The following is a 12,387-nucleotide window of genomic DNA, read 5'->3' as shown; positions in this document are numbered from 1 at the left end:
TGCCACGCCTCGTCGCTAACGTCAACGCCCTCAACGGTGCCAGTCTCTGGATCACAAGATACTCCAGAATAGCTAGTATACTTCGCCCAAGCCAAGTACCTTTTCCTCTCGGTCTGGTACTTGTCAGCAACCTTGACCTCCGTCAAGTGCGCCGCTTCCTCCCCCCCACGCCGCCCGCGCCAGATCGAGCACCCGCTGCCACGCCAACGTCAGATTTGGCTTCTTTTGCACGGCAAGAAGCCCTTCGTTTTTGGCCACAAGAAACCACTCCATAACGGCCGCGGTTTTTTCCGTGTTCCACGTGAACCGCGGGGTTCGTTTGTTTGGGATCGTGCCGGCCGGGGCACGCTTCCGCTTGGTGCCACCCGGTGCCGCAGGAGCGTCGCCGGTAAACAACGCGAGGGTGGCCTCGTTGGCCTCGTTGGCCGGCCGGGCCGGCAGGGCGAGGGCGGTGGTGGCGAGGGCGGTGGCAGCGAGGGCGGCCTCGTTGGCCTCGTTGGCCGGCCGGGCGAGGGCGGCGAGGATGGCTTCGTTGGCCGACGTAGCCTCGTTGGCCGACGTAGCCTCGTTGGCCGACGTAGCCTCGTTGGCCGACGTAGCCTCGTTGGCCGACGTAGCCTCGTGTTGGGAAGCCCAAAACGTGGATATCCGTGAGTTCATTTTGACAGTTTCTGACTTTTTTCTGACGATAACATCGAAGGGATCAATCTCGCTGGTGCCTAACCATACAAACTACAGCCAGACAGGCCAGCCCGACCCTTGCCCCCTGTGGCGGGCCAAGAAACGCACAGACGATTCACAAAAAGATACATCGGCCACCCCGGCCATTTTTTGTGCGCCAAAAAGTACCAAATTAACCGCGCTCATGCGTTAACCACGGTTATCTCTTGAGCGTGGTTAATTTACGATCAGGCCCTTAGGAGCACCCGCGCTGAGTCGGCCCTCCGGGGATCAGCGCGGTACAGCAATCTGTCGTTTTCTGGGCAATCTGTCGTTTTTTAGGAACATTGCTTCCCATAGAAAATTAGCGGTGAACCAATGTACCGCAAGACAGGGGTGTGAAACGCTCAACTGCAACCCGCGCAAGTATGCCCCTCTCCTTGGCAGTTGCGTGGGATTATTCTGCTGCCTAGGTCCGCCTTACCCCGCTAAATGCACCAGATAAGTTTTCGAATGGAATCGAGAAGCCCCGCCCAATGTTTCCAAGCATCGTCACATTTTGTTCTCCCGCGACGTGCGTTCACCCGCTTTCTGTGTGGCATCTACCAAACGACACAACAGGCATCAACCAACCAAAACACGCAATATGGCGACATCTTTTTCAGATAACGAATACCAACGCCAACTAAGTTTGGTCAAGCTGCTTGATCCGGAAAAGTACTATCCCGTCCTCGAGTTGCTCTCTTCGTACTTGACCATGGCCGACTCGTTGGCGTTGTGCCGGGTGCGCAAAGGACTCGATGGACCCAGGAACTATATGCTGAAGAAGATTTCAGCATCAACATCCACCTGAAGGACTTCGTGGATAACCCTACCATGCTCCGATCCCAACTTGGGAAGTCTGTGCACCACCATCCTCAGTTCAGCCAGCCCGCCGCCCGTTCCTCCGCCACGACACAACACAGCAATAGAAGAACACTATTGCCCACCTTCATGTCCCCTCATCACCAACCCACGAGGCCAGCGGCTAGTGACGACGCTACGCTCAACGCCGTTCGCGGACCATCCTTGCCACTTCTGGCCGCCAACGTAGCAGCTTGCGCACTGAAGCCCTCGCCAGTAAAAAGTTAAGTCCCGTCGTCAGTCCCCTCTCAACCCGTCCCCCTCAGCCTCGGGAACCTCCTGTCGATGTCCGACAACGCATCGCAAATAGCGCAGTACCGCATGGGATCACCTGGCCTATTCTTCCAGAACCACATCGGCTTGACGGCCCTGAGCCGCGGGCGGTCGCGATCCTCTGGCGCCAGCCGATACAGCACCGCCTCCATGCCCTTGGTTGTCCACAGGCGCTGGAGAACCGTCACCCCCTGAAACGGGACTAGCGAAGGCAGGACGGAGGCGTACGCGAGCATGGTGGCGCTGATCCCCGCCATTATGGCCGTGGCGACTGACGACCCGGGTTCGCAAACCTTCGGGTAGGTGGTCCTGAACTCCTCGCGGATGGCGGCCGGGATGTCGTCGCCGTACGTGCCGAGCACGGCGGCGCCATTGCCTGTGCTCGCCGAGTTCGACTGCAAAAAGACCCCGTGGCAGTTCGTCGCGTAGACGGATATGACGGAAGGATGGCGGGCCGGGAAGCTCTCGTCCTCTGTAGAGGAGTTTCCGGCGCTGGCGAGGAATATGATGTTTTCGTTGCGCCCCTTCTGCACCGTCTCGATGGCCTCGCGTATCCCTTGGTCGTCGCTTGGGAAGCCGAAGGACATGGAGATGATGTCTGCTTTGCCGGCCTGCCCGGCCCAGAGGATTGCCTGTCCAACAGATCGTGTAAGATTTATGCGTTGAGCGGCGTTGAGGCCGGTGCTTCTCTCACCTCCTTGATGTTTGCTTGACTGTTTTTGAGCTCGTTTGTGTTTTCGGCGACACGAGCCACTAGGATTTCCACACCCGGGGCACACTCCATGATGAGTCTCGCCATGAAGGTGCCGTGGCCGAAGACGTCTGTCACGGTCGGTGTGCTCGGTGTCACAAAGTCCTTCACGTCCGTGACGCTTTTGAGTAGTCCACTCCTTTCCTGGAAGACGGGAAAGTCCCAATCGAGCCCCGTGTCCAGGATGGCAACTCGAACCGGGGTCGCAATTCGCCACTCGCGTCGCTTGCTCTCCACCTGCCGGCTGATTTTCATGAGTTCGCTCAGCCACATCTTGGGAACAATAGCGCTGTGGAATAACGCTTCTCGCTCTGGTTGCCACCGTGGGTTGGATTCGGTGGACCCCGGTAATAGACCGCTGCTGGATAGACCAAGCCGACTTGGTCTTATGCTCTCGGTTTCCGGGGTGTTGGGCATCCGCGGTCGCTTGGACGCTGGTCTGCCCCCCAGGCGGGATTTGACCGGATAGGAGCCTGCCGTGACAAAGCGTTTGCACGAACATCAGACGCATCGATGGAAGGCTCTCGCCACTCGTCTCTAATGCCGAGACGGGGCTTCGTTCGAGAGGTCGGTTCCGGGGACTCGGACCGTTGGCGTTTGTTACCGGCCCGAGGGGTGGATTCGGCGAGGGCGGTTTCGAGCTTCTCGACAACTTCTCTATAAAGTTCCTTTCGGATGGTAAGTTCCGCATCCTTTTCGTCGGCGCTACCCAGTCTTAAGGCTCTCGAAATCTGAATATGTGCCATCAGGCAACCCCTGACAGCTTGAAGGTAACTGTCATTGCGCTCCTCCTCGAGCTTGTCGACCACGTTGCACAGCTCGGCCCATATTCCTCGGTTGGTTTTGTCGTCATCAGAGCTGATGTTGAGGTCGATGCTTTGGCCAAAGTCGATTTCCAGTAGGAGCTTGGCAAATGACAAGAGGGTCGGATGCCCAATCTGAAAGACGTGGGACTCGGTTGTGGCTGGCAGGCCGGAGGCGAACGACAAGTAGAGCGTCTCACTCCGGGTCCGGGAACAAGAAGCCTTCGTGGAACCGAGGAAGTAGATTCTTTTGGAACTCAGGTTGGCGTCAAAGAAATCCATCAGGCAATAGCCGAGACGGACTGCTAACGCCCTCTTTTCCCGTATGCTATATCTTATCGGAAGAGATCCCCTCGTCAAGGTGAGGAGGTCTAATGGCTTGAAAGCACCGCTTGAGATGAGCTTGTCGAGGTTCTCTTTTGGCGGCGCCGAGGAGGGCTGTGCTAGTTGTAGGGGGGTCTACGCGCCGAAGAGCCTGTACTTCTCGAGGAGCAGGATCAATGCTTCGCCCTGGCCGGCACGATTCCTGAGGTCGAGACATATGTTTTGAATTTCTGCGACAGAGGCGTTCCAGTTCCTAAAACTGAGTCAGCCTCTTGTCGATGTTTCGTTTCTGGGGGATCTCAGGGGAACGTACGAATCGATAGAGCCACACCGCACTTGTAGCTATTGGGCGCCCGGGCAGGGGGTCGAGTCCGTACAAGAAGACAGCCTGAAGTCCAAGCTGGGAACGGCCGCGCCGTCGTCGGCGTCTTCCGAGACGTTCAACATCACTTCGTGGCCTATCCCGCATTTGAGGCGTTCGAAGATTGCCCCGAGCGCGGAAGTCGCTCGGCGGCGTAGCCTGGGGTCCTTCCAGGTCTTTCTCCCAATCTTCTTCGATACGGGACGAACCCTACCTTCCCGAGCCGGTGATGCAAAGAGTCGAGCAAGGGAGTTGTTGTAGTCAGCGACCAATGCCAGGCTTATCTCCAGGTCAACCGGGTCGTCAGGTGGCTTGAACAATGTTGGCCGTGAGCCGCTTGCCAAGTCGACCGTCTCGTCAGATTCGGAATGCTCCAGCAACCGGACAAGCGAGCGGAGGCGTGAGTAGCCGGCTTTGTTCTCCGCGGCATGGATCTGGCTAACTCCATGTCGCGGGTGCACAATCCGGTCCAGGAGCTCGCATACGCCTTTTAGCCTCTCTTCACACTCGTCGAACTCGGTCGTGGACAGGGCACGGGAGCAATCCTTTGGTAGAAGAAAGACGAGCCGCACCTCCACCTCAAAGCGTTCGGCTGCGAGGTTTGGGAGCCGAGCGTCGTGGGTTTCAGGCCTCGAATCGAGGCTGTTGAGCAGGTGGACGTTGAATCGCGACTTTCTTTGGTTGATCAACGGCCCCAGAGTCTGCAGGAGACGCCATTCATTGCATTCAATAAGGTACGGCATTGCCTCTGGAACCTGAACAGTCAGGGAAGTGGTGATTCCAATGGCAATGCGGTCGAAAATTGCGGAACAAATGCGGAACGACGATGAGATCGGAAAGCTGAGCGCCTGGCTCAATCATGCCCGCGGCAAATGCGGGGTAAACCACGTGCTTGCGCCACGCAGGATTCCCCTCTTGGCTGCAATGGTTGAAAGCCTGACTGTTCGTTCTGGACGTTGAACCTCCTCGTCGACCCCGCGTGGTTGCTGCTTTGACTCGTCTCTCTAGGTTCTTACGCCGAAGGCTGATGAAAGATTTCGAGTCGCAACATTGAAGCCTGGAATCTGCTACGGCGCACGACGAACACAATGGACGACGACGGCGATGTGTTGTATGATCTGGCTTGCGAGTGTGAAGCTCTGTTCGATACCCAAATTGCAAATCTCAGAGCGCAGACGTCTTCTCTCTCCGTGGCCGACCTTGTCGCAGAATACCAGCAAAGATTTGCAATATGGGCGGCCCATTTGGGTGTCTTTGCCCGCAAGAGCCAGTCTCTCGACACGAGACTCCGAAATCATGCCGACATACAGGATCTCGTTGCTCGCCTCTTGGGTATTCTGCAGCGCAGTCTTCACCAGCGTGAGTGCTATTATCAGGTTGTCTACCTACGGCCCCGATCCCTTGAGATCGCATGACTAACAAGCTCCCAGTGACGCGGGCCAGCGAAGCCAGTGGGGCAAACGGCCTATCACAAGTCGGAGATGATGCTCGAAGAGACGAGGCTTTGTCTGCCGTCGATGCCGCCCTTACCCGGCTGAACAGGCTCGGCGTCACGATCCGCCAATCATCCCATGACGGGATAGATGTCAAAATCCAGAAGTTTGCTGCAAGTCTTGACCTCGGGCCCTTCGCCGCCGTCTCGCAAGCCGTGGTCCAACAACTCTACCCGAACGCCCATCAATCGCTCCAGCAATATCTGGGAAAGACCATGGCGGACCGATACACCGCAATGCTGTTTAGGAAGTACCGTGACGATAAGCTGCAGTCACGGCGCCCCGGAAAACCCATTGGTTTCATGCCTACGATCGATGAAGAACGCCAAGGTGACCCAGGCCGATATTCACCTGGGCAATTAGCCAGCGGCACGAGCCAAGAAATGTTACCCAAGACTTCAGGCTATACAAACCTCGCCGGGATACCTTCTGCCGCCTCTCAATCCGATCTCTCAACTATCAACGGCCAGCGGCTGAGGTTGGCCCTACACAGAACCAACAACTTCCAGGTTCCGACGGAACGACGCCAGGGAACTTCGTCGGTCCAAGTCGGCCAGGGAAACTACCCACGGCGGCCGTCTCAAAAAGACGGCAACTTCTTCACTTGTGAATGGTGCGGCAAAATCATTGGGAAACAAGACATGAACGACAGCGACTGGAGGTGTGTCTTATAATCCCTCCGGAATCTTTCCAAGATTTCTTTGGTGTAATTAACGCTGTAGGGCCGGAGCAGGCGACATGTCGATGAGGATCTCAAGCCCTACACGTGTATTTCTGACGCGTGTTCCGATGGCCATCCGGCTTTCCCGAGCTTTGCACTGTGGCTCGCTCACATGAAAGAGCACAACCGACGTTGGCACCAGAGAGCATTCCCAACGTCCGGTTGGATTTGCGCGTTGTGTGACGACAGCCCTGAGATACACACAGGTCCAGAAGCTTTACACGGCCATCTGGTGCAAGCTCATGGAGACTTGTTCCCCGAGCCGCAGCTTCAAGCGATCGCCAGACAAAGCAAAGTGGAACGGCCGAGGCCGTGGGACGAATGCCTCTTCTGCTGCTTTAAGGTCGAGGAAGCAGAGCCCCCGCCCAAGCGCCGCAAGGAGCAACTTGTCAACGAGGCCGGCAATAAAAGCAGCAGGACGAGTTTTGCTATGAAGCATCCCAAGCCAGAGAGGGAAAACGACCAGGGCTCGGACACGTCAGACGATTCCCTCGACATACCCAGGCTCGCGCTGATTGCTGATAATGCCGAGACGATGGCGCGACATATCGCAACACATCTACAGGCGTTGATGCTGTTAACCATCCGCCTAGCCTTTCTATCCGACGATCACAGCCAAGAGACACAAGACCACGCCAACAGCGTTTCGGTTGATGCCGGGGACAGCAATGAAGCGCCCTTCACTAAATCCGCCCGGGAGTCAGCAGCAGATACTGTGTCTACCGAGGATGTCGAAATGCCAGATGCCGATGGAGAGGCGCTCGAAGCCGTGGACATGCCGCAGGTTGATCATATCCCTGACGCCGTCGTGGATTTTGATGGCGTGCCTAGACAATACGATGAACTACCGGTTGAAGAAGACGAGTTCCTGCAGGAACTGACCAAATCCGGGGCGTATCAAGCACATCTACACCGGCTCGAGCATGAAGGCTGGAACGTTCGACCCGAGAATGAAGGGGTCAATAAAACAACTCCTAAGGACTCGGAGGAAGGAGCAGCAGCGAGCGCCATCGCGGTGATCGAACTCGCCGCAAAGGTTTGCGCCCTCTGCCTTCAGTACTCTCTCGCCGTTAAGAACGCCAAGCAGGACATGGAACGGTTTCGGCAGCAAATTGAAGCCTTGAAGACGATCGCCGAAGGTGCGCAGCAGCTTCTACGAGGTCCAGATGGCGCTCGACTCGAGACTTCGCAAAATCTGCGCAACGCTCTCGCAAACACCCATTCGCAGCTCGATCCTATTCGCACGAAGCTAGAAGAGAAGCTGAACACGGGTCGTAGGGGTCAAATAATGAGACGCGTAGGTCTGCGCGCTTTGACATGGCCGTTCGAGACCAAGGATATCGACAAAATCATCACCAAGCTCCAGCGGGACCAGGATACTATTTCCGCCGCCCTACAGAGACGTAAGCGGATCTCTCAAGATCAACCAGACGCTTACACTTATCAGCCCCTACCCGACGGGACCATCCGAATTTTGACGCTATGGGGCGGAAATCCCGACGACCCGCTTACGGGGGTGCTCGAGCTCGTTGCCGTCGACGATGCCGGGGCTTACGAGCCTCTCTCGTACGTTTGGGGAGATAAAACGCTCACGCACGAGATACGCCTGCCCGACGCAGAGCTCCGCATCACATCGAGCTTATACCACGCCCTGCGACGGCTCCGATTGCAAACGGGGCCGCGGCGCGTGTGGGCCGACCAGATCTGCATCGACCAAGGCAATAAGGCAGAGAGGTCGCAACAGGTGCAGTTTATGAACCGGATTTACCGTACCGGGAGCAGCATACAGGTCTGGCTCGGCCTCGACGACCAGCATCAGGCGGAAGAGGCTTTCGGCTTTGTGCGAGAGCTGGCCGGGCTCCTCGCCGATAAGAAGCATCCTATTTTTAGGACTGCCAGCACCGACGATCTGGCCGAACAATCGGCCTGGAAACCCCTAAAAAACATAACGAGTCTCCCATGGGTTAGTTTAAATAAGCGCGAGACTTTTCGTTACCTGAAATGGGAATACCGGTACTGATTAGAAATGTTATCATCCACAGTTCCAACGCGGCTGGGTCGTCCAGGAGATCGGCACCAAAGCGCCTGCAACCCTGCTTTGGGGGAAAGCAGAAATGGCCTGGGAAGAGCTGCACTACGTGTGCGAGGAGCTCGCAGAACACCATCACCTGAGGCTCAAGTTTAAGGTGGCGACGTCGGAGATCAAGTACCTTTACCGCCGTTTCGTCGAGCCCGAAAAAACTAGCCGGCACGACAACCGCTTCAGCTTTATCTACGAGCTCCACCGTGCAGGGCACCTAAAGGTCAGCGACCAGCGAGACCGCGTGTTCGCTATACTGGGCCACTATTCCATCCGCGCGGGACGCAACAGCGAGCTGAAGGCGCTAAAGGCGGACTATTCGAGCTCGGTCGAAAAAGTTTACACCAACGTTGCCGTGAGAGCCCTGATCGGGGACGGCGAGTCTCTCATCACCCTTGGGGCCGTGCAGCATACGAAACTCTCTTCCGCGGCTGAAACTCCGCAGGGGCAAGCCGGGCATACGCTGCCGTCGTGGGCGCCGGACTGGAGAACCCACCACGGACATATCATGTCGGAACCCACCAGCCCTCACCGCGCCTGCGGCCCGACGAAGCCCAGTCTGAACATCTACGATTCAAAGGTGCTCGAAATTCGCGGGATAGAGATGGACCGGATCGAGGCCTGCTCCGGCCTGCTGCAAAAGGGGGCGTTTCACGGCCGGAAAGCCGCCGAAGGGGACAGGGCGCGGGCCGCAGTCGAGGTCCTATGGACGGACATCTGCGGGAAGACAAACGGCTTTGATATCAGCGACGAGTATGCCGGCGGGGGAATGGGGACCAGCAGCTTTTTCGCCTATACTCAAACGCTAAGCAATGGCTGCATGGCCCTTTATTGGCAGGACCACGCCCTCGAGGATTACGGCGCCGTCCCTCAGGGGAAATGGCTCGCGCACGCCGCCGCCTACCTCACCACCGTGGTGGACAGGGCGGCCATCTCTCCCGAGCTCCGCTTGCTGGCCGATCAGGGAGACGCCCAGAAATGGGGCCGTGCGGCGACCGGCGCGTCGAGCGAGCGAAAGTTTGCCCGGACTACCAAGGGGTACTATGTGATGGGGCCGGGGGTCATGGAGAAGGGCGACGTTGTCTGCGTGCTCTTCGGCGGGAAAATGCCGTTTTGTCTCCGCCCCCTTCCAGGCTCTCAGCACTACTTGCTGGTTGGAGAGTGCTATATCCACGGGCTTATGAATGGGGAGGCTGTGGACATGCTTAACAGGGGAAAAGCTCGCGAGGAGGTATTCAAGGTTGTTTAACCGGACGCTGGTCTTATGTTCTTATATGTCTCATCCGTGCCCCAACTTCATCTCGTACAGATCATTCAAAACATAGGGTATCCAACAACAACCCAAAAGAAAATGTCACAGCTCTCCCAGCACACAAACAAAACAAAGGACGGAGAGGTGTGTTTGTGGTGGCCTCTGACATCAGGCAAATCAAACCAAGACAGCATCGCTCGACAATTGCCCCCAAAATGCAGAAACCGGAAAAAGCAAACGCACACTCAAGGAAATACGAGTATAGAAAAGGGAGAGTACCCACGACGGACCATCATGATCCCGTCAGCTTCTTCCACCAGCTGCTTCTCGGCTGCGCTTCCACAAACGTCGCGGTGCGCCGGCTCGGCCTGCGCTCATCGCTGCCATCCGACACACCGCCCCCACTGCCGCCGCCTCGGCGGTCACGGTCGCGGTCGCGGTCCCGATCACGATCACGATCGTCTCTGCCCTCCTTGCGCCTCCGCCGCCGGGCGTCCTCCTCGGCAGCTGCCGCCCCTCCATCAGCGTACTTGCTTCGTCGGCGTTCTGCCCGCCGCGCTGCCCGCCGCGCCTCCTCGTCGTCGTCCGGCGAGGCGCTACCCCTGCCTTCGTCCTGGGGTGGTGGTGGTGGCGGGGGCGGGGGCGCGTCCGAGTGGTCCTTGACCCAGGACGACGTGCCAGAGTGCGGCCAGCCGTCCTTGTGTCGTTCGTCCACTTGGTGCGACTTGCTGCCGGGGTACACGCGCTCCTCCCTGGCCCGGCTCCGCTGTCGAGACTCGATGCCGCTTTGCGTACGGTCGGCCTCACGGGCTGCGCGCCGCGCCTCGTGGCGTCGTCGACGCTCTTCTTCATCCCTCTCGCTCTCGTAGCGCCGACGCTCGTGGCGAGACAGGCCAGCGTCTTCGGCCTGTCGATGGCGCTCGCGTTCTTTGCGCTGCCTCCGACGCTCGGCACGTTCGGCATCCCTCTGCTGCTCCTCGGCCGCCAGCCGCTCGGCTTCCTCGCGGGCACGATCCGCGTGTCTCTTAGCTCGGCGCGCCTCCTTCTCCTCGCGCTTCCGCGCTTCAGCCTCCTCCTCCTCCTGTTTCCGGCGACGTCGCGCCTCATCCTTGGCATGCCGAGGATCCTCCACAACCCTTTCCGTTCGGCGGGATCGACGCGCGGCACGCCTGGCCTCTTCCACATCGGTCACAGCACCCGAAGCGCCCTCGTGGTTCGTCTCGTCATCCGTCACGTACGTGCCGCGTCGCCTGAGCTCGGGACGGGCCGGTGGCGGTTCCGATCGCGTATGTTAGTCAACTGTTCCGTCAAACGGGTTAGGGCAGACTCACGTTGCAGCGCCAAACCCTAACGACCTCGTAGCCCCCGTAGATCAGGCCCGGCAGCTTTCGACTGGTGCCAGCCATGGCGAGTGGTGAGCGGCAATGCGTAAGAAGGTGAGCTAATGAGGGGCAACGAAGAAAGAATGTAAGACCAGAGACGGGAATTTTCAACCCCTTTATAGTTGAACGAATAATGGTGATAGAGCTTGTGCCCGAAAATTAAATCAGGGGTCAGGCAAAGATGACATCCCCGGTGCTGTTGCCCGAGTATGGAACGCCCGACGGCAGCGAGCTCACTCCATGGTGTAAATTGCCCGGGTTCTGTCGTCAAAATCACAAATTAGAACTTTCCGCCCTTCCCTGCTTTTGAAGCACGGGCAGGTGGTTGGGCGCATGCAAAGGCCAGGCTCAAAGCAGCTTCTATCACGGCCGCGACGGCTTAGCTGTGCTGCTAGCCAACGGATTTGGAAACTGACACCTCATCCGGCAAATGTAGCCGGCAAATGGCGAAGCCCAGGTGGTAGCGGCGGAGGCCGGGTCACCGCAGGGCAGCAAACTCGAACCAGCTGGCAGCCCGTGTTCGCTCCCTAGCCAGTGAGAGGTGGCAGGCTGCAGCCCTTCTTCGCCCCGATGCATCATCCTTGTATTTCCGCTTGCACCAGAGCGTGTGCAGCTTGGAGACCAAGTACAGCCTCGCCAGTCAAAACTTGTACCCCCATGTACTGCCTGGCAAAGGACTTACCATCGAAAACCATTGTGACGTAACAAATCGGGCGTTCGCTACCGATGACGAGACGGAGGAACTTTGGCCGGTGTACCTGCAACAGCACTTTGAGCGATGACAAGACGATAATGGGACGCTGCCAGCGTACCGCTCCGCGTGCCCGGCAGGCAACCATTTCAAACTGTGACCCTCCTTGCTTACTACTTGCACGGAAGCGATTCGTATCCTGCATTGGTGTTGGTCACACCCGGCGGTTCGGAGGTACTTGTGCCAACGTGTCTCTTTCTGCGTGGTAGGGACTGTTGTGGTATGTTGACCAGCAGCGGACCGCGACCTGAGGACCGCGCAGCTGGCTGCGGCGTCTAGTTAGACTCAATCCGCCTAGCCTCATGGGGGTGGTCCTATAAATCTACACCTGGAAGCGATGTGACCATGCAGAGACAATATTGTGGACGAATTGTGGACGAGTGTTCGGCCAATGCGTCCAGGAAGGGCCCACCCTGGCGCGTTCATGGCCTTGCTTTGCTGGCCGCTCACCGTACCGCCGATCTATGCAGCTCCTGCCTCGCGAAGCCGGCATGTTTCCAGCCGAAAACCTGGCATCCAATCACGCATCTACCTCCCCGCATGCTGCAAACGGAAAACGAAGCAGCGACACACGCTGCTCGGGCAGCCGTGATGTCAAAAAATCATCGCCAGCGTGTTTTCGAACACGTGTAT

At 57.9% G+C, this 12,387-nt stretch overlaps 5 protein-coding genes across 5 annotated transcripts; 1 reads left to right on the top strand and 4 right to left on the bottom strand.

The window, feature by feature from the left end:
- Positions 1–123: 123 nt before the first annotated feature.
- On the bottom strand, positions 124–776 carry GGTG_13923 (hypothetical protein; the record flags this gene model as incomplete). The annotated part of the gene is made up of 1 exon (XM_009231847.1): positions 124–776. The coding sequence occupies exon 1, from the start codon at positions 658–660 to the stop codon at positions 124–126; it is 537 nt and encodes a 178-aa protein (XP_009230111.1). The 5' UTR covers positions 661–776.
- A 1,035-nt stretch (positions 777–1,811) lies between these two features.
- Positions 1,812–4,818, bottom strand: GGTG_13922 (hypothetical protein; the record flags this gene model as incomplete). The annotated part of the gene is made up of 4 exons (XM_009231846.1): positions 1,812–2,468; positions 2,531–3,026; positions 3,050–3,833; positions 4,092–4,818. 4 exons carry the CDS (start codon positions 4,816–4,818, stop codon positions 1,812–1,814), a joined length of 2,664 nt encoding a protein of 887 aa, XP_009230110.1.
- Positions 4,819–7,025: 2,207 nt separating this feature from the next.
- GGTG_13921 (hypothetical protein) lies at positions 7,026–9,618 on the top strand (the record flags this gene model as incomplete). Its single annotated transcript, XM_009231845.1, has 2 exons — positions 7,026–8,252; positions 8,332–9,618. The coding sequence occupies 2 exons, from the start codon at positions 7,026–7,028 to the stop codon at positions 9,616–9,618; spliced, it is 2,514 nt and encodes an 837-aa protein (XP_009230109.1).
- Positions 9,619–9,913: 295 nt separating this feature from the next.
- On the bottom strand, positions 9,914–11,027 carry GGTG_13920 (hypothetical protein; the record flags this gene model as incomplete). Its single annotated transcript, XM_009231844.1, has 2 exons — positions 9,914–10,876; positions 10,953–11,027. 2 exons carry the CDS (start codon positions 11,025–11,027, stop codon positions 9,914–9,916), a joined length of 1,038 nt encoding a protein of 345 aa, XP_009230108.1.
- Positions 11,028–11,174: 147 nt separating this feature from the next.
- Positions 11,175–12,296, bottom strand: GGTG_13919 (hypothetical protein; the record flags this gene model as incomplete). The annotated part of the gene is made up of 3 exons (XM_009231843.1): positions 11,175–11,264; positions 11,686–12,016; positions 12,205–12,296. The coding sequence occupies 3 exons, from the start codon at positions 12,294–12,296 to the stop codon at positions 11,175–11,177; spliced, it is 513 nt and encodes a 170-aa protein (XP_009230107.1).
- Positions 12,297–12,387: the final 91 nt, after the last annotated feature.

Source organism: Gaeumannomyces tritici (assembly GCF_000145635.1).
Source record: "Gaeumannomyces tritici R3-111a-1 unplaced genomic scaffold supercont2.80, whole genome shotgun sequence".
Lineage (NCBI taxonomy): Eukaryota > Fungi > Ascomycota > Sordariomycetes > Magnaporthales > Magnaporthaceae > Gaeumannomyces > Gaeumannomyces tritici.
The sequence above is the reverse complement of the archived record's forward strand: the minus strand, read 5'-3'. Positions and strand labels throughout refer to the sequence as shown.